Source organism: Garra rufa, chromosome 8 (genome assembly GCF_049309525.1).
Source record: "Garra rufa chromosome 8, GarRuf1.0, whole genome shotgun sequence".
In the NCBI taxonomy this organism is placed as follows: Eukaryota; Metazoa; Chordata; class Actinopteri; order Cypriniformes; family Cyprinidae; genus Garra; species Garra rufa.
Genome location: NC_133368.1, coordinates 19,581,181 through 19,608,346, shown reverse-complemented (window position 1 = coordinate 19,608,346; position 27,166 = coordinate 19,581,181). Strand labels below are relative to the sequence as shown.

The 27,166-nt window shown below is 41.5% G+C and overlaps 2 protein-coding genes across 2 annotated transcripts; both read left to right on the top strand.

Annotated features, from left to right (window-relative positions):
- Positions 1-474: 474 nt before the first annotated feature.
- On the top strand, positions 475-2,575 carry LOC141340108 (E3 SUMO-protein ligase ZBED1-like). The gene is made up of 2 exons (XM_073845041.1): positions 475-1,908; positions 2,120-2,575. The coding sequence occupies exons 1-2, from the start codon at positions 475-477 to the stop codon at positions 2,573-2,575; spliced, it is 1,890 nt and encodes a 629-aa protein (XP_073701142.1).
- An 18,667-nt stretch (positions 2,576-21,242) lies between these two features.
- Positions 21,243-25,437, top strand: upp2 (uridine phosphorylase 2). The gene is made up of 8 exons (XM_073846110.1): positions 21,243-21,381; positions 21,463-21,534; positions 21,836-21,950; positions 22,656-22,814; positions 23,088-23,202; positions 23,376-23,585; positions 24,046-24,192; positions 24,861-25,437. The coding sequence occupies exons 2-8, from the start codon at positions 21,482-21,484 to the stop codon at positions 25,001-25,003; spliced, it is 942 nt and encodes a 313-aa protein (XP_073702211.1). The 5' UTR covers positions 21,243-21,381; positions 21,463-21,481; the 3' UTR covers positions 25,004-25,437.
- The last annotated feature ends 1,729 nt before the right edge of the window (positions 25,438-27,166 follow it).

Below are 27,166 nucleotides of genomic sequence, written 5' to 3'. Positions count from 1 at the left end.
GCCACGCGTCCCATTAAAAGATGGCCTGTGGCCCATGCGTTCTATCAAAAGATGGCCTGTGGCCCATGCGTTCTATCAAAAGATGGCCTGTGGCCCATGCGTTCTATCAAAAGATGGCCTGTGGCCCATGCGTTCTATCAAAAGATGGCCTGTGGCCCATGCGTTCTATCAAAAGATGGCCTGTGGCCTAGGGGTGTAAGAAAATATCGATACACTTAAATATCGCGATATTTTCTTTTACGATGCCGTATCGATATTCAACTGTACTGTATCGATTTTTTTTATTAACAATTAACATGCAATATTCACGGCGTTTGTTCATTTTTGTGTTGCAATTAAAACTCCGGCCGCTAGGTGAGCAGCATGGGCAGCAGTCATTATGTCCTACGCGCTAAAGAAATAATGAAATCCCGCGAGAGCGCCAGTCTGTGCCAAACTGCATGCTAACTGCTAATTTAGCACAGTTCACCGGCGATGACTGAGGACGAGCGGATACAGCCGGCTCCAGCAGCCTTTAAAGTGGATGTTTGGGCATATTTTGGTTTCAAAACAAAGGAAGGCAGTTGCGACTTCGACAAGAGCCATGCGATCTGTAAACTCTGCAACGCCAGAGTCAAGTACTCGGGCAATACTACAAATTTGCGATCACATGTGGCGAGACACCATAACAATGTAGCATTACAGGCTAACGAGAAACGAGTGGATCCTGGTCAACGAACTATTCAAGAAGTTAACTTTTCGAAACTACCAGCGACCTCAACTCGCACAACCAAGATAACACAGTCAGTACTTTCTTTTATTTGCAAAGACATGCGCCCTCTGAGTGTTGTGGAGAATGAGGGATTTCGTAATATGTTGACAACACTGGAGCCCCGTTACACCATCCCTTCCCGACAACACATCACGGACATCGCTCTCCCGAAGTTGTACGGACAAGTCAAAGCGACGGTGCTGGACTCACTCAGCTCAGCGGAGAGAGTCGCTTTGACATGCGACGCTTGGACTTCGAGGGCCACTGAATCGTATGTAACTCTTACAGCACATCACATAGATGACCAGTGGAACCTCAAATCCCATGTATTGCAAACCCGAGCTATGCGTGACAGTCACACGGGGGAACACATAGCAGCGTTACTGACTGAGGCTGTGACTGAATGGGGATTGAATGGAAAAGATCCCGTTGTTGTTACAGATAATGCATCAAATATGACTGTCGCAGCGAGACTCGCAGGCTTGACGCACATACAGTGTTTTGCACACAGCCTTAATCTGGCGTCACAGAGAGCACTGAAAATACAGTCAGTGGCGCGACTTCTCGGCAGGATCAGACGTGTAACAGCCTTTTTTAGGCGCAGCACACTAGCCAGTGAACAGTTAAAGCAAAAACAGCGCCTACTCCAGCTGCCAAGTCATAGGTTGATCACAGACGTTATTACAAGATGGAACAGCTCTTACGAGATGATAGAACGGTTTTTAGAACAGCAACCAGCCATCTGTGCAGCTCTGCTTTCAGCAGAGGTCAGGAGGAGTGAAAAAGATATCTTCACATTAAGTGAGTCTGATATCACGTGTGCAGAAGAAGTGCTCAGGGCACTCAAGCCCATGAAGGATGCCACCCTGGTCATGTCAGAGGAGAGCATGCCAACACTGTCCCTCATCGCTCCTCTTCATACCAAGCTTGTAATGGGTGCAGAAGAAAACCCTGATGACACACAGACTGTAAAGGACATCAAGGCTGCTATAGCACAAGATCTGGGAAAGAGATACAGTGAGAGGGAGACACTGTACATGGCATCAGCTGTTGATCCCAGGTTTAAGGACCTGCCCTTCCTGTCTGAAGCAGAGGCCAGTGAGATCTACTCCAAACTGACCAACGCTGTGGTGGCTGTGATAAAGAAGCAACAGAATGTAAGTAAATAAATTAATACAGTTGAAAAAAATACACTGCAGTTATAACTAAGTGCAAATCTGAGTAAATGAAGTTTATTTGACATATGATTAAGTTGCACTTGGATAATTATGTATTAAATACAAATATAATTGTGGAATAGGATGAATCTTGGATTTGAATTTTTGGCTTTCAGTGACATTAATACTAGTTGGATTTTATGTTTTTCAGCTGCAAGAGGACACCGACAAACAAGGGCAGAATGTCCCAGAGGAAGCTGATCACCCACCTTTTGAGGACAGCCCTGCTTCCATCCCTGTGCCACCCCTAAAGAGACCAAGGACCTCATGTGCATTGGCAGACTTGCTTGGTGCAACGTATGCCACTGCTGACAATACAGCACCAAAATCAGCAGATGATGCTGCCGCTGAGATAAAGAAGTTTAAAGATGAAACCCCTTTGCCCCTCACAGGAAATCCTCTGAGTTGGTGGAGGGACCATGAACATGAGTACCCTCAGCTATTCAGAGTAGCAAAATGTTTCCTGTGTATTCCTGGAACAAGCGTCTCTGCAGAGAGAGTTTTCTCTTCCGCAGGAGACATTGTGAATGCACAGAGAAGCGTCCTGAAAGCTGGGCATGTGGACCAGCTTGTATTCCTCCACAAAAACCTTGAGATTAAAAAATAAGCACTGACATACAAACTGGAACAACATGTAAAATCCAGTATCTGAGACTGTTTACCATATTTAATTTAGTTGAGTCCTGCAAGTTTTTATTTATTTAGGCAGATGGGTAAATTCCTTTATTGAGATTACACTGAAAAAGTGGATGTTGCAGGGCTTTGTACTTTATTTTGTCAATAAGAGTTTACATTTTGTGTTAATATTAAGAATCCTACAAGCACTTCCATATTTGATTATAGAAAGAGTATAGGCTAATGTCTTTGTGGTAACAGCCAGAAAAAGTGTTGTGACGTTTGAAGGTATAGAGACCATATTTTCTTTTGATAGTTACTTTGAAATCAAAAACTCCTCATTGGTTATGAACCTCTAAGCAGATATCTTAAAATACCTACAGCCTTCATGTAACATTGTTTACATATTTTTTCTACATGTTAAGCATGTACATGTTAATGACTGTTGATATTGCAGGAAAAAGTATTGTTATGTTAGATTGTACAGGGACTGCATATACAGTATTTGCAAGTATTTGTGACTTTTACTGAAAGGCAGATATTAATTTCTTCAGCCTCAACATAAAGAGCTGATGTTGCAGTGACTTTGCATTTTTTTTTTTCAACTTCAGAAATTTGAACCTTATTACTTTATCTTATTATTATTGCTTATTACAGTTAAGGGATAACCTTTTACCAGAGTCAAGAAATTGTTAACTTCTTTTTTTTTCATTTGTTTATCCAAAAAATCCAGCAAATCCTGTATTTTTTCTCTTGTGAAACACAAATATAGATCCCTGTGTTCGAATTCAGTAAGCTTATGTTAAGCATGTAACAGCATTGTGTGTTTACTATGCTATGAGTTTTCTCACAATTAAATTTTTAAAAGAAACTCAATATATTGTTGTTCATACAGTATATCGTATCGTTGCCACTGTATCGTGATACGTATCGCATCGCCAGATTCTTGCCAATACACACCCCTACTGTGGCCCATGCGTTCTATCAAAAGATGGCCTGTGGCCCATGCGTTCTATCAAAAGATGGCCTGTGGCCCATGCGTTCTATCAAAAGATGGCCTGTGGCCCATGCGTTCTATCAAAAGATGGCCTGTGGCCCAAGCGTTCTATCAAAAGATGGCCTGTGGCCCATGCGTTCTATCAAAAGATGGCCTGTGGCCCATGCGTTCTATCAAAAGATGGCCTGTGGCCCATGCGTTCTATCAAAAGATGGCCTGTGGCCCATGCGTTCTATCAAAAGATGACCTGTGGCCTATGCGTTCTATCAAAAGATGGCGTGTGGCCCATGCGTTCTATCAAAAGATGGCCTGTGGCCCATGCGTTCTATCAAAAGATGGCCTGTGGCCCATGCGTTCTATCAAAAGATGGCCTGTGGCCCATGCGTTCTATCAAAAGATGGCCTGTGGCCCATGCGTTCTATCAAAAGATGGCCTGTGGCCCATGCGTTCTATCAAAAGATGGCCTGTGGCCCATGCGTTCTATCAAAAGATGGCCTGTGGCCCATGCGTTCTATCAAAACATGGCCTGTGGCCCATGCGTTCTATCAAAAGATGGCCTGTGGCCCATGCGTTCTATCAAAAGATGGCCTGTGGCCCATGCGTTCTATCAAAAGATGGCCTGTGGCCCATGCGTTCTATCAAAAGATGGCCTGTGGCCCATGCGTTCTATCAAAAGATGGCCTGTGGCCCATGCGTTCTATCAAAAGATGGCCTGTGGCCCAAGCGTTCTATCAAAAGATGGCCTGTGGCCCAAGCGTTCTATCAAAAGATGGCCTGTGGCCCATGCGTTCTATCAAAAGATGGCCTGTGGCCCATGCGTTCTATCAAAAGATGGCCTGTGGCCCATGCGTTCTATCAAAAGATGGCCTGTGGCCCATGCGTTCTATCAAAAGATGGCCTGTGGCCCATGCGTTCTATCAAAAGATGGCCTGTGGCCCATACGTTCTATCAAAAGATGGCCTGTGGCCCATGCGTTCTATCAAAAGATGGCCTGTGGCCCATGCGTTCTATCAAAAGATGGCCTGTGGCCCATGCGTTCTATCAAAAGATGGCCTGTGGCCCATGCGTTCTATCAAAAGATGGCCTGTGGCCCATGCGTTCTATCAAAAGATGGCCTGTGGCCCATGCGTTCTATCAAAAGATGGCCTGTGGCCCATGCGTTCTATCAAAAGATGGCCTGTGGCCCATGCGTTCTATCAAAAGATGGCCTGTGGCCCATGCGTTCTATCAAAAGATGGCCTGTGGCCCATGCGTTCTATCAAAAGATGGCCTGTGGCCCATGTGTTCTATCAAAAGATGGCCTGTGGCCCAAGCGTTCTATCAAAAGATGGCCTGTGGGCCACGTGTTCTATCAAAGGACGGCCCTGTTTCACGTCGCAATCAAGGATACCAGGAGCATATGTTCATTTTCACGATAGATAAAAAAAAAAAAAAAAAAAAAAAAAAACAGCTAGTGGTTCATTTAAGATAACCATGAATATATCGTATCGTTGCCACTGTATCGTGATACGTATCGCATCGCCAGATTCTTGCCAATACACACCCCTACTGTGGCCCATGCGTTCTATCAAAAGATGGCCTGTGGCCCATGCGTTCTATCAAAAGATGGCCTGTGGCCCATGCGTTCTATCAAAAGATGGCCTGTGGCCCATGCGTTCTATCAAAAGATGGCCTGTGGCCCATGCGTTCTATCAAAAGATGGCCTGTGGCCCATGCGTTCTATCAAAAGATGGCCTGTGGCCCATGCGTTCTATCAAAAGATGGCCTGTGGCCCATGCGTTCTATCAAAAGATGGCCTGTGGCCCATGTGTTCTATCAAAAGATGGCCTGTGGCCCAAGCGTTCTATCAAAAGATGGCCTGTGGGCCACGTGTTCTATCAAAGGACGGCCCTGTTTCACGTCGCAATCAAGGATACCAGGAGCATATGTTCATTTTCACGATAGATAAAAAAAAAAAAAAAAAAAAAAACAGCTAGTGGTTCATTTAAGATAACCATGAATGGCACTCAGCTAAATCTAATTTGTTTCTCTTTCTTTCTCCATCTAAGCCAGGAACCCCAGGATTCACGACCGTTTAGGTAATTTTAAAACCGTCCTTTGGGGGTGGGCCCCGTTCCGGTGGATCCTTAAGTCCACCTATCTTTGGGGGTGAGCGGCGCCCCCGCCTTCGCTTCAGGCGGGACTCGCTGTTTCCGTACCCTCTGAACGCGAGTTACGAACGGGGCCTACGCCAAAGAACCCGATTGCTTGCTGAGCTTCTACATAAACGTAATCGGTATAGTATAAATTCTCCCGAGTCTTTCTGGTAGAACTGGTAAATGATCTTATAATTCTATTTGTACAATGTAAAATATTTGGTTGTTGCCTTAATTAAAATGTTTTTTGTACTTTAACGTTTATTTTTTTTATTTTTATTTTTTTTTTGTGTGTAGTTTTGCATAACACTCCATGACTTTTAACTGTTCCCACTGTGTGACTGAAGTATGCACAGTAAATTGGGATTATTATATATATATATAAAATTTGCTTACTCTGAAGTTCAATACTGCCTATTGGTATAAATAATTTTTAAAAAAAGTGTGTGTGTGGGCAGTACCACATCCCTTTGTAACACCATTTTGTTTCCATTGCACAGGACATGAAGCAACCCTGTCAGATGACTGTGGTTTGGAGTACCTGTAAGTGCATGCATAATTTGGCCTGAATTTGTATCTACTTGTGTACTTCTATTTCTGACTGCAGTGTGAGTTGCAGGCAGAGAGGCCTGATACAGAGGTGGACAGTCTTGTAATTAATTTTACTTCCTTTATGACATGTATTGACCATTAAATGTTGTCTCTACAAATGAAACAGGGTGACATCCATTTGCTTTATAAGAGAAGTCTCCAGCAAAAAATAGAGTATACTGAGCTAAAGAAACAAAAGCTTCTAGGTAAATCCACCTTCGCTTTTATAGCCGTGGTCTCTCATCTTGATTGCACAAAGTAATTTACTATTACTACTCTAAAATATAAATTAAATGTGAAATAATCAAATGAAATAGAATGATTAATAGTACATTTCCCTTTTTTTAGAAAATGACCTGTATGTATCTGTATGAAATCAATAAGAGAATCAAATACTGCATTATCTTTAGTTACACTGATAATATTTACTTATCCAAAAACAGTGTTACACAAACTACACAAACTATGTTTAAGTGACATATGCACTTTTCAAACGAAAGACTGCATTTTATTTTTTATTTTTTTATAAATTACCCTGCATCACATATATGTGCGGTCATCTTTGACTTGTAATATAATAGTACAAATTAATTGGGCAAATATCGCTGTTAACTGAGTGGCCGCGATCTAATCCTGTTTACATAAAGTAAGCCTGCTCCAGAGCAGGTTTACGCTTATGGATCTGTTGCTATGACAGCAAGTCCTGGATGAGCGTCGAAGAACCGAATGATCCAAGATCACGCGAAATCGTCAACAATCAAATCCAGCTAACTTAGTTAGCGAAGTACGAAGAACGGACCCCTGATACATCTTTTTATGTCTGACAGGAAGAACAAGACTGGTACCATTCTTTAAATCGATTGGGCTGACATTTTTGACACAACCACTAAACAAGAGAAAATGTATCTCAAACCCCGTTGCACACCATTTCCAGGAAACATGTATTTCAACCCGGAATCCATTGCAAAATGCTGTGCACTGGTTTGAGCTTGAACGTGCACCTGTTGATTGTTTTATTTCAGTTAATTAGCCAAGTAAGGTGCATCATTTTATTTTTGCATGTTTACTTAAAACCTGCAACACGCTGCAACTTAAGACAGCACATGCAAATAACAAAAGCACCAGCAATTTAAGAAAACATCTGCAAAATGTGCTGCAAATAGTCACAACACAACCAAATACAGAAACACGCTGCAAAAACAGAAAAGCGCTGGAAATATTCACAACACAACCAAACACAAAAACACACTGCAAAAACAGAAACATGCTGCAAATACATGCTTACATATGATTTTATAACACTCAGATCTATGTCTGGGGGGTCACAGGTGTCACTAGGTCTAAATATCATGACTTGAATATCATGAAATATCATGACTTCTGTTTTTTCTTCACTAAACTTTAAAAAAATTGAGGCCATCCAGGTCCTAATCTCCTCAAGATAGTGGTGCTATAAAGTTTGCATCATTCCATTTCAAAGGAAGATAAAGTTGTGTATTATCTGCATGATGACCCCCAGAGACAGATCATCAGGAAAGAACTCCTACCCTAAACGGCCACCGGCACAAGGCCATGGGAACCAGATGAGTCCTCCTCAATTTGACTTTGTTGCAATTTGGAACTCTTTTTATTTTATTATTTTAATACTGTAAGGTTGCTTTGACACAACTTGTATTGAATGAATGATGAATGAATGATGCATTTATATAGCGCTTTTATTGTGTATTGCCGTACACCCAAAGCGCTTTACAATCATATGGGGGATCTCTCCTCAACCATCACCAGTGTGCAGCATCCACTTGGATGATGCGTCAGCAGCCACAGTACAACGGCGCCGGTGCGCTCACCACACACCAGCTACAGGTGGAGAGGAGAGAGTGATGGAGCCAATTCAATGAAAGGGGATTATTAGGAGGCCATGATTGACTAGGGCCAGTGGAGAGAATTTTGCCAGGACACCGGGGTTACACCCCTACTCTTTATGAGAAGTGCCATGGGATTTTTTGTGACCACAGAGAGTCAGGACCTCGGTTTAACGTCTCATCCGAAGGACGGTGCCTTTTACAGTATTGTGTCCCCGTCACTATACTGGGGTGCTAGGACCCACACAGACCACAGGGTGAGCACCCCCTGCTGGCCTCACTAACACCTCTTCCAACAGCAACCTAGTTTTCCCAGGAGGTCTCCCATCCAGGTACTGACCAGGCTCAGCCCTGCTTAGCTTCAGTGAGCAACCAGTCTTGGGCTGCAGGGTGATATGGCTGTGGCTTGGGCTGCAGGGTGATATGGCTGTTGTATTGTAAAAAGCACTGTATAAATAATCTCGACTTGACTTGACTTGATCTGCATAACAGTGAAACGAGATTCTGTATTTCTTAAAAATGAACCCTAGCAGAAATATGTAACGGATATATATAAATATATGTATATTTGTTTAAATAAGTGATTATTTGTGAGAGACTTTTATTTTGACGAGTGATCCCGTTTTCGCGTGCTGAAAGTGCAGCAGAGAGAGACGAAGAAGAGCGCATTGTATGAGTGTGTCACACACAGAAGTGAGTGTTGTGTCGTTTCGAGAGCTCGTTCGATAAAGTTGCTTCAGCGGAAGATTATCGAGGCTTAACGACAAAAGCACTAAGGAAAAGTGTGGACAGTGACCCGCGTTTCGTGGCGGAAAGGAGTTTCTCCAGTTTCGTTTTGTGGTATGTGTTAGCTGTTATAATAACGCAGTATACATACAGTGAAGGCCTCGAAAGCTGTGAGTACGCTTCAAGTGCTGATCAAGTTTTATTATCATCATCTGAGAGATATGCAGCACATTTTTGCTGTATTTTGTATTTTTCGTCTTTGATTAAAAAGCAGCGCCGAGAATAACGTGTCAACAAGACTATTCATGTGCATTTGAGTTTCCGCACGTGTCAGAGCATGTGATACTGCGACCGCTGAATAACGTAATGGATGCAAAGAAGTAATGTTTTAGAAGATTCCAGTTTGCAGATAGTTTTATAGTCCTGCCATCCAAGTGACATCTCAGTTTGATTCATCTCCCGTTGAATTCTATTACTTTTAAATAGACGTTTCATCAGTGGGTCATTAGTACAGTGGATCTTTGAAGTTAACCACTTCAGCTACTGTCTTCAGTTAATTTCAACGCACCCCACGTCAAGACAACGCACTCCAATTCATTGTTCTTTGAACTGTTTTTTTTTCTAAATTTCCCATTTTTCGGGGGACTGAACTGACACAGTGAACTGTGCTAATTCAAGTGGACTACAGAACGTGATGTGAGCAGTGAGTAAACCATTGAAGGAACACTTCACATAAGGGCTCATCTTGAATTGAAATTTGTTTGTGAATGGTTGTTTTTGTTTGTTATTTTCAAATGTGACCGTTTGAGGGTGGTCATTTGAAACTGAGAATTGGTGAGTTTACAAATTGATAAATTGAAAGCATTTACTGTTTTGAAGTTTCTTAAGGGATTTGTCATATTTCAAGTAAAGTTTTCACCTTTTGTGTTTAAGGTGATTGTGTAAATTTAAAAGACAACACAAAGACAGTAAATTATTATTTTTTTTTTTTTCTTTAATGTAATTGACTACTCAAACAAAGGAACTAATACATCTTAAGAATAAGAATTTAAAAGAATAAATTCTGTTTTCTTTTGCACTTCACATCTACAGTTTGTTTTGTTGAAAGCTGTCAGGGAGTAGGGGCGTCTTATTTACTTTATTAGATCTGGGGAGGGAGGAGTCTATCAGACCGCATGCTCATATGCAAGTTACTTCAGGCAGCCCCGTGTAACATTTCTATACCTGAAGCCTACCCTTGTCAATCAGTAGTGTCCCAACACAATAAGGTAAACAAAACCACATACACACATTAGTGTGTAAAGAGACTAAAAAGTTTTGAGAACGGGGACTAAGATCCTTCGTTGTCTAAACTGCCAGGGCAGCCAATTCATTTCCCCTACACAACGGGCTAAATTCCCCCGTTACAAAAGTGGCGTCACGAACAGGATCGAGTTAGGCAGATTTAAATAGTCACACGTCTCCAGGCCCACAAGTAGTGTTTTTTTTTGTCCAATAAGAAGATGGCTGAGCTAGAGGAGTTAAGAAGAGAAATGGTTGAGATGCAGAGGAGATTTGCTGAGCAGGCAGGGGCACTTGAACAAGCCAGGACAGAGCAGAGAGAAGCCCTGTCCCTAGCTAAAGTGGTAATTGAGAGTCAGGCCTCTGCACAAACGACTCCCGCTGCCATTTATATCCCTCGAGACCGTAAGCTCCCTGATTTCACTGGTTGTGTGTCAAAACCTGGAGAGCTGAGTATTGAAGAATGGGTGGCGTCAATGAAGTCTGCATTTCAGGTCATGAGGGTGCCTACTGAAGACCGGGTTGAGCTGGTGAAACAGCACCTAAAAGATGAAGCCAAAGCCACAGTTAAGTTTATGATGGACGGAAAAAAGGAGTCTGTTGACAACATCTTCACTGTTCTCCTTGACACTTATGGAGATAAAGTGCCCATTGGTACGAGGCTAAAAGAATTCTACGATCGTGCACAGAATACAGGAGAAACAATACGCTCCTATGCATATGATCTTCGGGAAAAACTAAATCGGGTTCAACGACGAGAGCCAACCAGAGTGGCGGATGCTGAAGAGGTTCTGAAAGAGCAGTTGGTGTTAGGCCTGAAAGATGATTTCTTGCGTCGAGAGATGAAGCGCAGAATTAAGGCTGAGCCAGATTTGAGTTTTGTGCAATTGATGCAATCCGCAATTACCTGGTCAGAAGAGGAGGAAGCACAGCCTCCTAGTAATGTAAGGTCCAGTACCCGTGCCAGAGGGGTAGTGAATGCGGCTGCAGCACAGGATACTCCCTCCACTCTGTCACTTGAGAAATTGCATGAGGAGATCCAGAAAATAGCTGCTCGTCAGGGAGAATTATATCAAGTCGTTCATGCAAAAGAGAGGAATAGGCCACAGCAAAGTCATCTAAAGAAACAACCGTTAAAAGACAGTGAAGGGCGTTATATTTGTTATTCGTGTGGTGAACCCGGACACACCAGTCGCCATTGTCCACAAGGTGGCAAGGTGAGGAGGGGACCAGCTCCACCACAGTGTACAGTGGAATCAGCTGATGTTACAGAGAAAGATTCAGGAGGGGCAGTACAGAAAAGCCCGGGGCCCTCTTTAATTAGATGTCACACAGCAGAATGGATGGCTGATGAGACTACTAAAAAACTGAAGGATAGTGCTTTTGGGGATTGCCTTGCTGTTGAGGTGAGGATAGCAGGTGTCAAAACCAAGTGCCTCTTAGATACAGGGTCAGAGGTGTCCACCATCTCTGAGTCACATTTCAGACAGCATTTTGAGGAGCAAAACCTAAAGTTGTCCTCTGCATGCTGGGTTAAATTGACAGCAGCAAATGGACTAGACATCCCTGTCTTGGGTTGTTTACAGGCTGATGTAGAATGTCTGGGTAAAGTCCTTCCTAATAAGTGCATATTCGTTCTGACTGACTCAAGTCCTGATGTCAAGGAAATGAAAGGAGTGTCTGGGATCATCGGTATGAATATACTTAGTGAAGTTCAGTCTCTATTTATCCCAGCAGAGGGAATGGAAAAGGTGGACAAGTATAGTCAGCGAGATGAAGCACAAGTCCGGAGGGTACTTGCTAGAGTTGAGAAGGAAGCAGGACGTCTGGGGCCAGACGGAAGAATTGGGCATGTTAAAATTGCTGGAAGACAAGCTGTTACTATTCCTCCCCGCTGTGAGAAGGTACTGGAGGGCCGCTGTGGAGTGTCACCTGGGGTGAAGAGTAATGTGCTAGTGGAACCTGCAGCTGGAACAAGTTTGCCGAAAGGACTCTTAGTGGCTCACGTTCTTGCTAAAGCAAACTGTGGAAAGGTCCCTGTGCGTATGGTGAACTTAAGCGAGAAAGCCATTAGAATTGCACCCCTTTCTAGAGTAGCTTCTGTTTATAGACCAAAGGAGGTGGTTACAAAGGATGTTCTTGAATTTGAGGAAGATGACGGTGTACTTCATGTCAAGGAATTGAAGCAAAACAAGTTTCAGGCTGACAAGAACTCACTCATGCAGCCACCAGTTCCTGTTGAAGTGAACTATGAAGGTCTCACACCAGCACAATGTGAAAGTCTCACTAAGTTGTTATCAAAGCACAGAGATGTCTTCTCCAGAGATGACCAAGATTATGGTTACACCACGGCTGTGGTGCATGATATTCCTACTGGTGAAGCACCACCGATAAAGCAGCGTCATCGTAGAGTACCACCGCAGATATTCCAAGAGGTCAAAAGGCATGTTCAGAACCTGGTTTCCCAGGGAATCCTCAGAGAGAGCAGTAGCCCCTGGGCATCACCTGCAATCATTGTTATGAAGAAAGATGGCAGTGTGCGTTTCTGCTGCGATTATCGAAAGCTGAACCAAGTGACGTATAAGGATGCATATCCGCTTCCAAGGGTGGATGAGTCTTTGGACGCATTGGGTAATGCTAAATTGTTCTCTACGCTGGATTTGACTGCTGGGTATTTCCAGGTGGCTGTGAGTGAGAAGGATCGGGAGAAGACAGCTGTAACCACTCCATTTGGGCTGTTTGAGTGGACCAGGATGCCGTTCGGGTTGTGCAACGCTCCGGCCACTTTTCAGCGCCTTATGGGTGTGGTGCTTGGCGACTTGGTCTTTGACGTTCTTCTGGTCTATTTGGATGATGTCATTATTTTCTCCAGAGATTTTGAGAGTCACTGCGAGAGGCTAGAACTTGTCTTTAACCGTCTAAAACAACATGGTCTGAAGTTAAAGCCAAGCAAGTGCTTTCTTCTAAGGCCTGAAGTAAAGTTTCTAGGGCACCAGATCTCAGCAGAAGGCATAAAAGTGGATGATGAGAAAGTTAGAGCACTGGAAAGGTGGCCAGTTCCTAGAAACGTGAGAGAAGTCAGGCAGGTGCTTGGTTTTATGAGCTATTACCGCAGATTTGTCCCGAGGTTCGCTCAAATTGCCAAACCGCTGCATGCGCTGATAAGTGGCGGAAAGAGAAGTAAGACCCCAGTAACGTTCACCTGGAGCCAAGAATGCCAGACTGCATTGGATGAGTTGAAAGAGTGTTTAATGTCACCACCAATTCTGGCATATCCCGACTTCAGTGAGTCCTTCACACTGACCACAGATGCAAGTCATCATGGATTAGGAGCTGTCCTCAGCCAGAAGCAGGAAGGGATTGAGCGTGTTGTGGCATATGCAAGCCGAGGATTAAGAGGTTCAGAGAAAAATGACAAAAACTATAGTGCATTCAAGTTGGAGCTGCTTGCATTAAAGTGGGCGATCACAGAAAAGTTTAGAGAATACCTTATGTATTCAAAATTCACTGTGATTACTGACCATAATCCACTACGGTACCTCTACTCAGCCAATCTCGGAGCGGTTGAGCAGCGCTGGGTAGCGCAGCTGGCAGAGTACAACTTTGAAGTATGCTATAGACCTGGCCGACACAACACGAATGCTGACGCCCTGTCGAGGATTCCCTCCAGAGAGGAACCGGAGAAGGGCGACGATGAAAAGGATTTCATCTGGCTAGGAGCTGACGAGGTAAGAGCAAGTTTGTGGCCAGGCAAGGGGATTGTTGAAGGAGAACCTGAGGGTAAAGCAGCAATGCAAGCGTCAATAAGGGGAGAAATAAATGGGTATAGCTGGAGCGAGATAGGAAAGCAGCAGAAAAACGATCCTGTGATCGGTCCCATTAATACAGCAGTATCCGAGAGCAAGAGACCAAGTAGAATGGACCACAGTTGTATGGAACCAAAACAGAAGAAACTTGCTAAAGAATTTGACCGTCTTAAGCTGCGTCAGAGAGTGCTGTTCAGACGCATCCTAGACCCTAGGGATGGAGAGGAGATCTGGCAGATGGTCGTACCAGAATCTCTACAACGTGAAGTGTACGAGGGACAACATGAACACGGAGGTCATTTCGGAGAGAGAAGTACATTGACTCGAATGAGACGAAGTTATTACTGGCCTACCATGTCAAAGGATGTTCCATGCTGGATAAGGCAGTGCAAGAGATGTACACTGGCCAAAGATGTTTTTCCCAGACTTCGAGCCCCTATGACATGCAGTAACATTTCAGCTCCACTAGAAGTCCTAGCGATGGATTATACGCAGCTTGAGCAGTCTTCTGGAGGATATGAAAATGTGCTAGTTCTTACCGATATGTTTACCCGATTCACAGTTGCTGTTCCTACCAGAAACCAGACAGCAAACACGACAGCAAAAGCCCTACTCAAGCACTGGTTTGTTTATTATGGCTGCCCAGCTCGCCTGCATTCTGACCAGGGCAGGTGTTTTGAAGCTAATGTGATCAAAGAGCTTTGCAAGATCTATGGTATAGGAAAAAGTCGTACAAGCCCATACCATCCACAGGGTAACTCTCAATGTGAGAGATTCAACCGTACCATGCACGACTTGCTGAGAACCTTACCGCCAGAGAAGAAGAGAGATTGGAAAACTCACCTGCCAGAACTGGTAATGGCTTACAACAGTCATGTTCATTCATCTACTGGTTATTCTCCATTCTATTTAATGTTCGGAAGGGACGCACGCTTACCAATGGACATTGTAGGGGAGAAGGATTTAGAAGAGGATGAGGTGGATAATCTGGACGACTGGGTGAAAAATCATCATGCAAGATTAAAGACGGCGGTGGAGATTGCAAATGCAGCATCTCAAGAGGCTTCCAGAAAGAGAAAGAGGATTTATGACCGCAAGTCATTTGGAGCTCTTGTGAGGCCTGGAGATCGAGTGCTAATGCGTAATCACAAACACCGTGGTAGAAACAAAATTCAAGATAAATGGGAAAACGCACCATACATAGTGTTAAAGCAAAACCACGCTGACATACCTGTGTTTACCATTAAACCTGAAAAGGGAGGTCCTACAAAGGTAGTACACCGAGATCAGCTTAGGCACTGTTCATTGCCATCACCCGCAATACCTCGTACATGCCAGCACAGTATGAGAGACAAATCAGAAACAGACACAGACACGTCAGACATTGTCTGCTTTCCTGCAACTTCACAACATCCCACTTACCATGCACAAACAAGGGTAGGTCAAGGGGAATCAGAGGAAGTAGAACAGGGTGACAATAACGAAACTCAGAGTGTAATAGCAGACTCATAATTGAGAGTACAAGATGACTCAAGTGATGCTGATGTTTCAGAAGCTGAAAGAGAAAGTATTCCTGAACTCAGACGTTCTCAGAGGCAAAACAAGGGTATCTTACCTGTGAAGTACAGAAGTGATTATGTTGTCAAATAGGAGTTCAGAGGTTTCTGTAACTTCAAGTAATGACATACGAGAATATACGTGTATAATGTGATGTTTTTCTAATATGTTGTTTTGTGTTTCAGAGATGAGCCTGCTGGAGATGTCAATGGAGTGGCAGGGTTTAGCAGGGGGGAATGTAACGGATATATATAAATATATGTATATTCGTTTAAATAAGTGATTATTTGTGAGAGACTTTTATTTTGACGAGTGATCCCGTTTTCGCGTGCTGAAAGTGCAGCAGAGAGAGACGAAGAAGAGCGCATTGTATGAGTGTGTCGCACACAGAAGTGAGTGTTGTGTCGTTTCGAGAGCTCGTTCGATAAAGTTGCTTCAGCGGAAGATTATCGAGGCTTAACGACAAAAGCACTAAAGAAAAGTGTGGACAGTGACCCGCGTTTCGTGGCGGAAAGGAGTTTCTCCAGTTTCGTTTTGTGGTATGTGTTAGCTGTTATAATAACGCAGTATACATACAGTGAAGGCCTCGAAAGCTGTGAGTACGCTTCAAGTGCTGATCAAGTTTTATTATCATCATCTGAGAGATATGCAGCACATTTTTGCTGTATTTTGTATTTTTCGTCTTTGATTAAAAAGCAGCGCCGAGAATAACGTGTCAACAAGACTATTCACGTGCATTTGAGTTTCCGCACGTGTCAGAGCATGTGATACTGCGACCGCTGAATAACGTAATGGATGCAAAGAAGTAATGTTTTAGAAGATTCCAGTTTGCAGATAGTTTTATAGCCCTGCCATCCAAGTGACATCTCAGTTTGATTCATCTCCCGTTGAATTCTATTACTTTTAAATAGACGTTTCATCGGTGGGTCATTAGTACAGAATAGAGTGGATCTTTGAAGTTAACCACTTCAGCTACTGTCTTCAGTTAATTTCAACGCACCCCACGTCAAGACAACGCACTCCAATTCATTGTTCTTTGAACTGTTTTTTTTTCTAAATTTCCCATTTTTCGGGGGACTGAACTGACACAGTGAACTGTGCTAATTCAAGTGGACTACAGAACGTGATGTGAGCAGTGAGTAAACCATTGAAGGAACACTTCACATAAGGGCTCATCTTGAATTGAAATTTGTTTGTGAATGGTTGTTTTTGTTTGTTATTTTCAAATGTGACCGTTTGAGGGTGGTCATTTGAAACTGAGAATTGGTGAGTTTACAAATTGATAAATTGAAAGCATTTACTGTTTTGAAGTTTCTTAAGGGATTTGTCATATTTCAAGTAAAGTTTTCACCTTTTGTGTTTAAGGTGATTGTGTAAATTTAAAAGACAACACAAAGACAGTAAATTATTATTTTTTTTTATTTTTCTTTAATGTAATTGACTACTCAAACAAAGGAACTAATACATCTTAAGAATAAGAATTTAAAAGAATAAATTCTGTTTTCTTTTGCACTTCACATCTACAGTTTGTTTTGTTGAAAGCTGTCAGGGAGTAGGGGCGTCTTATTTACTTTATTAGATCTGGGGAGGGAGGAGTCTATCAGACCGCATGCTCATATGCAAGTTACTTCAGGCAGCCCCGTGTAACATTTCTATACCTGAAGCCTACCCTTGTCAATCAGTAGTGTCCCAACACAATAAGGTAAACAAAACCACATACACACATTAGTGTGTAAAGAGACTAAAAAGTTTTGAGAACGGGGACTAAGATCCTTCGTTGTCTAAACTGCCAGGGCAGCCAATTCATTTCCCCTACACAACGGGCTAAATTCCCCCGTTACAAATAGATATAATGAAAATAACATAGGTCCAAGAATGGAACCTTGAGTGACACAACAGGAATGAGAAAAACTTTTGCCAGCCAAATAAGAACCACTCTCTAATGCAGTACCCCTAACTCCAACACTTTTGAACTTTTCCATTATTTCCTTATATTTAATAATAAAATGGTTAAAGTAAAGTGGTTTATCATAATAAATTATAAGATATGTTTTCTTATAAAAAAAATTGAGAGTACTGTAAGCAATATGAAATTAAAGTACAAACTGTTTTTTTTTTAATTCACAGAGTTTCAACATTGTTTTGCTTTGATTTAATGTGTAATCTATTGAAGAGCTGTTGCAAAACCTTCAGTGTGTCCTGTGCTGTATGCAGATGGAGGTAAATATACACTTACTAAGTAGAGCATACAGTATGTTAAGATCTTGCTTTTTTTAAGTACTTGCTCAATATTGTAATGTTTTGTTTGTACCAAAGTACAACCTTTAATGTTGTCTTAATTAAAAAATAAATAATACAAAAAAAACTGTCGATTTTGAAATAAAAATATCTCCAACTCTTTGTCACCACCTTTCGGATCTCATGCCCAGCTAACTGAAAATGAACCAGTTGTGTAATTGATGTGCTGAGATTTGTTAGTGTCACAGGGCCATAATTTGATTTCTAAGTGAGAGAAATCTAAATTAATAAATGAAGTACCTAATTAACCAACCACCTGGCCTTTGGTAAGCAAAAAAACAACAGCTTTCTTTTTAATTTCTCTCCTTTCAGTTAAGCAGTTACACAAGCAGTTCTCTTCTTACACCTTAATATTTTTTGTTACTAATTAAATGTGATATTGAAATTTGATCCAGTTTGCGTATTGGCCCAACCGCACTACCAATGATGCCATCTCCACTGCACTCCACTCAGCACTCCACATCTGGACAAAATAGTCTCATGTGTCCGAATGCTGTTCACAGACTTCAATTCAGCATTTAACACTATCATCCCCCAACAGCTCACTCAAAAACTAGTCCAGCTGGGGCTCAACACCTCGCTGTGTAACTGGCTGTTGGATTTCCTCACCGGAAGACCACAAGCAGTATGGGTCAGCAGCTTGAACATTTTAGTTTTCTCGCTTCATTCGCGCGTGAAATTCGCATCATATGCGCGTGAAATTTACTTCACAACAGGGGCGTCTGCCACTCATCAGCGGGAAATTAGTTGTAAAATAGGTGAATGAGCTCAATCTGCCAGCTTTAGCTTGCTTGTAGTCTCAATATGGGTATATATGTAGGTCAAATTGAGTAAAGAGCATTTTTTTTTAATTTACCAGACTCTCCGACCTCTTCTCTCACTTTCTTCCAATCAAGATCCTTTTTATTCCTGTTTATATAAAAGTACAAAGATGTATCGTACAGCTCTGAGTAACCACAGACAGCAACAGTGATTTTGTCCTCCATTGTTGTTTCAAGCTCATGATTGGTTAACGCGGCACGAATTTTCGCCAAAGTTCAGATTTTTCAACTCACGCGTTTCGCGCGGCAAATGCTTGAAACGCTCAATGCTTCAGAAACACTCAGCCGCTGCATTCGCGCGTTTCGCGCCGCAGGATGGCTATTCGCGTCCTTAGTATTGACTTAACATGTAAATCACTCGTGCTTGCCGCTTCATTCGCGTCCGGTGTGAACGCACCATAACACATCCAGTACCATCATTCTAAACACTGGGGCCCCTCAGGGATGTGTGCTGAGCCCCTTCCTCTTCACTCTGCTAAACCAACGACTGCACACCGTCACACAGCTCCAACCCTTTTCATCAAGTTTGCGGACAACAGGACTGTGGTGGGTCTCATTAGCAACAGAGATGAGACCGACTACAGAAACAAGGTGAGCCATCTGGCCGCGTAGTGCAGAGACAAAAATCTCTCTCTGAATGTGGAGAAGATGAAGGAGATTGTTGTTGACTTCAGGAGAGTGCACACTCAGCACACTCCTCTGACCATCAACGGTGCGTCTGTGGAGAGAGTGAGCAGCACCAAGTTCCTGGGTGTGCATATCACTGAGGATCTCTCCTGGACAAACAACACCACTGTGCTGGCCAAGAAAGCACGGCAGCGTCTCTACTTCCTCCGCAAACTAAGAAGAGCAAGAGCACCAGCCCCCATCATGTACACCTTCTACAGAGGAACCATTGAGAGCATCCTGTCAAGCTGCATCACTGTGTGGTTTGGAGCCTGCAATGCGTCCTGCCATAAAACTCTCCAATGCATAGTGAGAGCATCTGAGAAGATCATTGGTGTCCCTCTTCCCACCCTCCAGGAAATCTACAGCACACGTCTCACCAAAAAAAGCCCTTTGCATAGCGGCTGATCCCACCCTCTCTTCAGCCTGCTGGAGGAGACTGCAGAGTCTCCAGGCCAGGACCAGCAGACTGAAGGACAGCTTCATCCATCAGGCTGTCAGGAAGCTCAACTCTCTCCTGGATCTGCCCCCCACTCCCCTCTTCTGCCCCACAAACTTTCTGAACTCTGACTCACACACACACTAACACATTTGTTGGGTTTACATGTTTTATGGGGACATTCCATAGACGTAATGGTTTTCATACTGTACAAACCGTATTTTCTATGGCCCTACACCTAAACCTAGCCCTCACAGGAGATTGTGCACACTTTTACTTCCTCAAAAAAACTCATTGTGCATGATTTATAAGCCTGTTTCCTCATGGGGACCTAAGAAATGTCCCCACAAGGTCAAAATCTACTGGTATTACTATCCTAGTTTGGACATTTGGTCCCCATAACGTGATAAATACCAGGTACACTTACACACACACTCACACTCACACACACTGACCTGCACCAGTCACTTTGTTCAGCATTGGTCTGCTAACTACCTCGTACTACTCATAAGACTATACCTTATAAGACTATTACAAGACTGTTCTGTCACTTTTATCATTCTTACAAGCTCTACTTGTATATTGTATTTTTCATTTTTATATATCTATATATATATATTATGTTTAATTGTATTTATTCGTATTTTTAAAATTCTACCTTTTGTATTTAATGTTACTTGTATACACCAATGGTCTGAGAGTAACGCAGTTTAAATTCTCTGTACGTCCTGTACATGTGGCAGAATTGACAAAAAGTTGACTTTGACTTTGACTTTGACTATTGATTGTTACATAATTCCTCAAACACGTGTACAGAGACCATCAAGAAAGTCACTTGTGCATTACTTTATTAACAAATTACATTTTTTATCTTTATTTTTGGTGGATGGGTACAGATGGAGAAGTGAAGGTAAAAAAAAAAACTGAAGGTAAAAAACAGTAACCAGGATAAAATATAGGCACTCAAGTTTAGTAAGATAAACACACACACACACACACACCCACACACACACACACACACACACCCACACACACGCACATTGGTATATGTGCCTTATGGGGACTTTCCATAGGCGTAGTGGTTTTTCTACTGTACAAACTGTATTTTATATCACCATACACTAAACCTACTCCTCACAGAAAACTTTCAGCATTTTTTAATTTTCAAATAAAAAGAAAAAGGTTTCTAAACCTTTTGAATTACAGGGACACAGGAAGTATCCTCATAAACCACATTCACATTATAATACCTATGTCATACCCATGTCATTATACAAATTTGTGTCTTCATAAACCACCTAAACCAGGGCACACACATACACGTGTACAAATCAAACTGTGCGCATGCTTCAAATCTGTCTGTGTTTAGAGGTGATGTTGGCACATTGCTGCATCTCTCTGTTTGTGAACATGTCAAAGAGAAATCAGTAACCAGGTAGAGAAAATTGTAGAAGGTGCTACACCTCCCTTTTTAACCAATCAATGCATTCTGAGGTCTATATAAGAGCTTGTCTTAGAGAGACACAGTTTTACTCTCCTAAAGTCCTGAATACACAAAGATCCAAATAATTGTAATCAAAAGGATTAAGGCTATCTTTGAAAAATACAGTTGCTGCAAGGTGCAAAAAATGGAATTCCTCTCTGCATATTTTTCGTCCTATCTGTGTGTGAAGATACTGAATTTATTTACTTTCTTGCAGATTGACGAGAACTGCAATCATGGCACCAATTTTACTGAACTGCATGGGAAATGAACACAGCGATTACATTCAGTAAGCAAATTGTATTTTACTCAAATCATACCTAAACAGATCAGAGAAGATGCAGTAAGCTAAACTTAATAAGATGAGATGCGATAAGGGTTTAAGTAGCTGGACAGGCCAGGTTGATGGTTGTGTAAAGATTTAGTTTTAGTTTAGAGTTCTAGCTTATGTCTTGGGAGATACTGGGTTTTGTTCAGTTCACATGTCTCTTACATAGTCAGGATACTGGGAAAATAAGATTAAAGTTAGATTATTTTAGATGCATTCTCATATTATAGTCTGTGGCAATAACAGACGTGATGTTTTAAAGACAGGTGGAGTATGTAAAGAATCCTCATCTGGACAGCATGGAAGAGGATATCCTGTACCACTTCAACCTTGGCACCAAGACCCATGACCTGCCCCAGATGTTTGGTGATGTGAAGGTGTGTAAGTCCTGACCAGACAAGAGTTAGACAGCAGATTTAAGGTTAAATTAAATTTGATTACACTTTAAGCAAGATATAGGTCTATAAATAGCAGAGGTTCTCAAGTCTGGCTCTTGTAATATATGTAAATAAACGTAAAGACCTGGACCTGATAAGGGCAAGGATGATGGATGAAAATTATGATGTTATATATTCATAAGGATTCATGAACTGTCAACCTGACAGTCAGTACCACACAATTAAAATTCTGATAGGATAATACTCTCAAAGGGAATTATTTTGCAATATTGAGTGTGCATTATGTTGCTTGTTTGTACTTAGAAAATAAACAATAAAGTAATAAATAAGAAATGTTTATTTGAGCCAGAATTATTTTATGAGGGCAGCTATGACAGAAAATAAGTTGCCTGAAACTACAGTTAGTTACACAGTTTAGTGCCTGGTAGCTAAGAAATAATTGATGAAAGGCATACAGTAAAAATGCACATACCAAAAAATAGCATGTAAGGACAAGAGCTGACACTGAACACTGCAAACACATGTGCATATATTTACACTAATCACTAATAAAGACTAGTCAAGGTTACATGACACAGGTGAAATCAGGGAGTGACATGTTATTGACAGGTTGATCTAAAAAATAAATATGTATATACTTTTCCGGGGAAAGTGATTTATTTTGCTACAATTGTCTCTCTGTAGTTTGTTTGTGTTGGTGGAAGTCCCAATCGGATGAGATCTTTTGCCCAGTTTATCCATGAGCAGCTGGATCTGCCCGGCAACACTGCAGACATCAGAGATATCTGTGAGGGAACCGACCGCTATTCCATGTATAAAGTGGGACCTGTGCTGTCCATAAGCGTGAGTACCTCAAATATGGATGAGGCTTGTGTTTAAATAAGATTTTTATTCATCATACATGCCTTTAAATCGATTTGAACACTGTGCATGAAGTCAGTCAGTAATATTGCTAATACTGCTAAAAGTGCTAATACACAATGAGGTGGAAACAATTATTAGAGGTGTTTAAGTCAAGCTATAAGTTATGCTTGTGGATTTGAACAATCCTTTACATGTCTAGCATCACTTTTTCACTAGCATCATAGCTTATGTATTTTTTTATGTCTTTGACAGCACGGCATGGGTGTTCCCTCCATCTCCATCATGTTGCATGAGCTCATTAAATTGCTTTATCATGCTCGTTGTCGTGATGTCATCATCTTTCGCATTGGCACGTCAGGCGGAGTTGGTGAGCACTTCCTACTTTTGACATTCTGACTTTAATGGCAATTATGGAGACCCAAATGTTAGTCAATCAATAATTCAAACTCTAAAGCATCATTTATCAGAGCTTAATACTGCATGATGGAAGATGGCAAGTATATGGGTTTAATTAATTTAGCCCTTTCTTTGAAAACACAGGTCTGCCTGCAGGTACCGTAGTGATCACAGATAAGGCTGTAGATTCGTTCTTCAGGCCACAGTTTGAGCAGGTGGTTTTGGGAAAGGTCATCATCAGAAGCACAGAGCTAGATGAGGATGTGGCCCAGGAGCTGCTGCAGTACTCCTCAGAGCTTCCAGATACTCCCACTGTTATCGGAAACACAATGTGCACGCATGACTTTTATGAAGGTACAGTAATTGTTTCATTTTTTTAGCCCATACTGAGTTTGCTTACACTAAATAGGACAAAGGCATTGCTGCAGCTCAAACAAACACAGCATGTGCCTATTAATGAAATGAGCATCGTGGTTTTGATTCCCAATGAATGCATAAACTGGTCAAATGTCAAAAAGTCAATTTAGAAAAAAATTTCAAATGCAGATAGTTGTGGTCCTGGATGTTACTACACTATATAACTGTAGCATTGTCATACGATCTGTTCACCGGCTATTGGATGCATCAGTGTGGAGCAGCTCTAAAAGGCCAACTATTAGCCTTAGTTTACATGTCAGACTTGCCTAACAATAGCTCTAACTGTGATATATATTTGTTCATGGCCATTACACTTCATTAATTACAAGCATTCAAAAACAGACATCCTTTAAAAAACTGCACACTTAATGATCATCACTTCTTTTTCCTGTTGTAGGTCAAGGGCGACTGGACGGAGCTCTGTGCTCATTTTCCACTGAAGAAAAATTGGAATATCTGAGAAAAGCCAGTGAGGCAGGCGTCAGGAACATTGAGATGGAATCCACTGTCTTTGCTGCCATGTGTCGTGTCTGCAATCTTAAAGGTAGTTAAGAAGGTCACATTGTTTGTTGTCCTCATCACCACTACATCAGTACTAGAGGAAGCTGCTTTGCATCATAATTTACAAGATGTATAAGAACTACATGTCACTGGTTTTCAACCAAGTTATGTCAAGCTTTAGAGATTTCTGAGTAATGCAAGTAAGATTTTTAGAGCATTTTAAAACGCAAAGGTTTTCAAAGAATAACTTAAATTGGAGTATCTTCCTCACACATAACTTTTGTTCAACAGACAGTTTGCCTAAGATCTCTTTTTATGTTTTATGAAAGAAAAAAATTCTAACAGGATTTTTGTCTTGTGTGAACTAACCCTTTAAGCATGTGTACATGCTACGCAGTTCCGCAGGTGATGCCAAACTTGGTCCTGGAGGGCCACTATACTCCAAAGTTTAGCTTCAACCCCAATTAGACACACCTGAACCAGCTAATCAGGCATACTAGAAACTTCTCTGTGTGTTGAGGCAAGTTGGAGCTAAACTGTACAGAACTCCGGCCCTCCAGGACTAAATGTGGGCACCCCTGCAGTACTGCTTTATAAGCCTCATACCTGCTTCAAGCAGCATGTAATTGCCTCAAAACTATAATAATACTTAATCATCATCTCATTGACAACTTAGTGGAGTCATCGATTGATTCATTTATATTTTTGCAGCTGCAGTGGTGTGTGTGACTCTGCTGAACCGGTTTGAGGGGGATCAAATTTCTACACCTCACGATGTTCTCCTGGAATATCAGCAGAGACCGCAGTGCCTTGTGGCTTATTTCATCAAGAAACGCCTTGGACTTATTTCATAAAATCCTGTAATGAACATTTACAGTGTAAATAATGTTCATAGTGTGTTTGTGTTATTTAAAGATGCCAATTACATTCACAAACCATCCTCAGATGACTTCCTTATATATCAACTGTAATGAACACCCTTCACTTTACTAGATACTAGTACTGAAACAGTTTGTGTATATTTTAACTTGTAAATCAACTATATGATTTAAATTATATGTATAGTGAGTTTTCACACTGGCCTTTTACACTGTACCTTTAAATATATATGATTTTTTTTTATCCTAAACATTTTGTTTTGTAGTAACATGATTGTTGAGGGTAGCTTTGGTGTCTAAGTAGAAATAAACTGATCTAAATAAAGTATATTTTCAGTTCATGAAATGAGTCATGTGGGTTTGTACACTTGATACTATTAATAAAGTACAACAAACTCAAAGCAACTGATTATTCTGGAAATGCTGGATTCTGTCTCAAAATGTTTCTAATGGCTTAAAACTTTGTACTACAGTTCATAAAGCTGTTGCAGCTTTTTTTTAACAGTGTTGTGGGTCATAGTCTCACTTCTTACCACAAAATAGTTTTTTAACAAATCCGAATCTGATGCCTGTTAATAACACTGTCTAAAAGCCTAAAATGGTTACGTCTTGTAAGAAAAAGTAATGAGGACATTGAAGATCTTGATAAGGAATAACTTTTATTACAGCGTAGCAGTGACAAAGTACAGGCAGCACTTCGGATTCAGCGTCTGAACAAATCCAGAGCATCCTAAGCTCAAACATTTTATACTGTATTACGTATCTTCCTGTTAGACATGTAAATGAAGTTTCGTCTTAAATGTAAATTGCGGATAACAATGAACGTTATAGCCTTCCGTCCCCACATCTTTGGTAGTCTTTCAGGTTGGAACAACCAAATGTTAAGGTGTTCTTATCTAGAATCCCTAGCAATTATATTCATGTACCCTTTTGGTCAGCAGATGTTTCTTGATGGCCTACTGCTGCTCCCATGCTATAAGTGATGAAGTAACACTCCTATATATACTGAGGATACTATTTACATATTTCCAAAAGAATGCAAAATATGCTGCTGGGGTGCAAAATCTATAAATCGGTGCTCTTTGGTTACATGATTCTTTTACAGGTGCATCTAATAAATTAGAATGTCGTGGAAAAATTTGTTTATTTCAGTAAATCAACTCAAATTGTGAAACTCGTGTATTAAATAAATTCAATGCACACAGACTGAAGTAGTTTAAGTCTTTGGTTCTTTTAATTGTGATGATTTGGCTCACATTTAACAAAAAAACAAAAAAACAAAAAAAACAATTCATCTCATCCAATTAGAATACTTATAAGACCAATAAAAAAATGTGTGGTGGACCACACATTCCAGGGCCCAATTTATAGCGAGGGCCCCTCCCTGACCACAAGAGTGGACAAAGGTTTGCTATATTTTGATTGGATCTTGGTGGACTAACATAAGCAAACTGTCCAGTGCCATCAGATAAGGATGCCAGGACAACCGCCAGACACCTCTTAGAGGCCAAGAAGAAGAGACCTTTGGTACAAAGCCCAGGAAGGACAGAACTTCCTATTGGTCAAAATGCAGTTTCTGCCCTCCACCCACCTTGAGACTGTTTCCTAAGGTTTTGGTCCTGTGACGGTCATAAAAATTCCTTAGGATCTCCAGACGCAGCAGCAGTGGGTGAAACAAAGAGAGCTCACAAAGATCCAAAGTGAGAAATGCACCAGTAAAACATTATTGACACTTTTCTAACTTTGTGTTAGGACTATGCAAATGACATCCACAAGAGAAAAGAAAGGTATAAAGGTACCTTTCCAAAAGACACTCCTCATTCTGAGTCTGAGTCCCGTAGGGGAAAGACATAACAGTTACACCAGAGTCTGCGGCCCGTTACTGGGAAAGCAGCAACAGATACCTCCGTTCTGAGTCTCCAACGGGTCCAGAGAGACACTAACAGAAACTCTCATTGAACATGGTTATGTCGTCTTCTCTATGTACATCCGTCTCAATATAATTCCTAATCGCACGTTTATAATGCATTAAGGTGATTGTCTATTTACGAACTGTGTACGTTGTCTTAAAACTACATTAAGCTTAGCTTTGTAACGCTAGATGGTTTAAAACAATGTCTGTTAATGATTAAAAAGTCA

Coding starts and splice junctions, on each gene's coding strand:
- upp2 (XM_073846110.1), top strand. CDS start 21,482: ATGGCACCAATTTTACTGAACTGCATGGGAAATGAACACAGCGATTAC. Junction 21,535..21,835: donor GAACACAGCGATTACATTCA/GTAAGCAAATTG, acceptor GATGTTTTAAAG/ACAGGTGGAGTATGTAAAGA. Junction 23,586..24,045: donor CACGCATGACTTTTATGAAG/GTACAGTAATTG, acceptor TTCCTGTTGTAG/GTCAAGGGCGACTGGACGGA.
- LOC141340108 (XM_073845041.1), top strand. CDS start 475: ATGACTGAGGACGAGCGGATACAGCCGGCTCCAGCAGCCTTTAAAGTG. Junction 1,909..2,119: donor TGATAAAGAAGCAACAGAAT/GTAAGTAAATAA, acceptor TATGTTTTTCAG/CTGCAAGAGGACACCGACAA.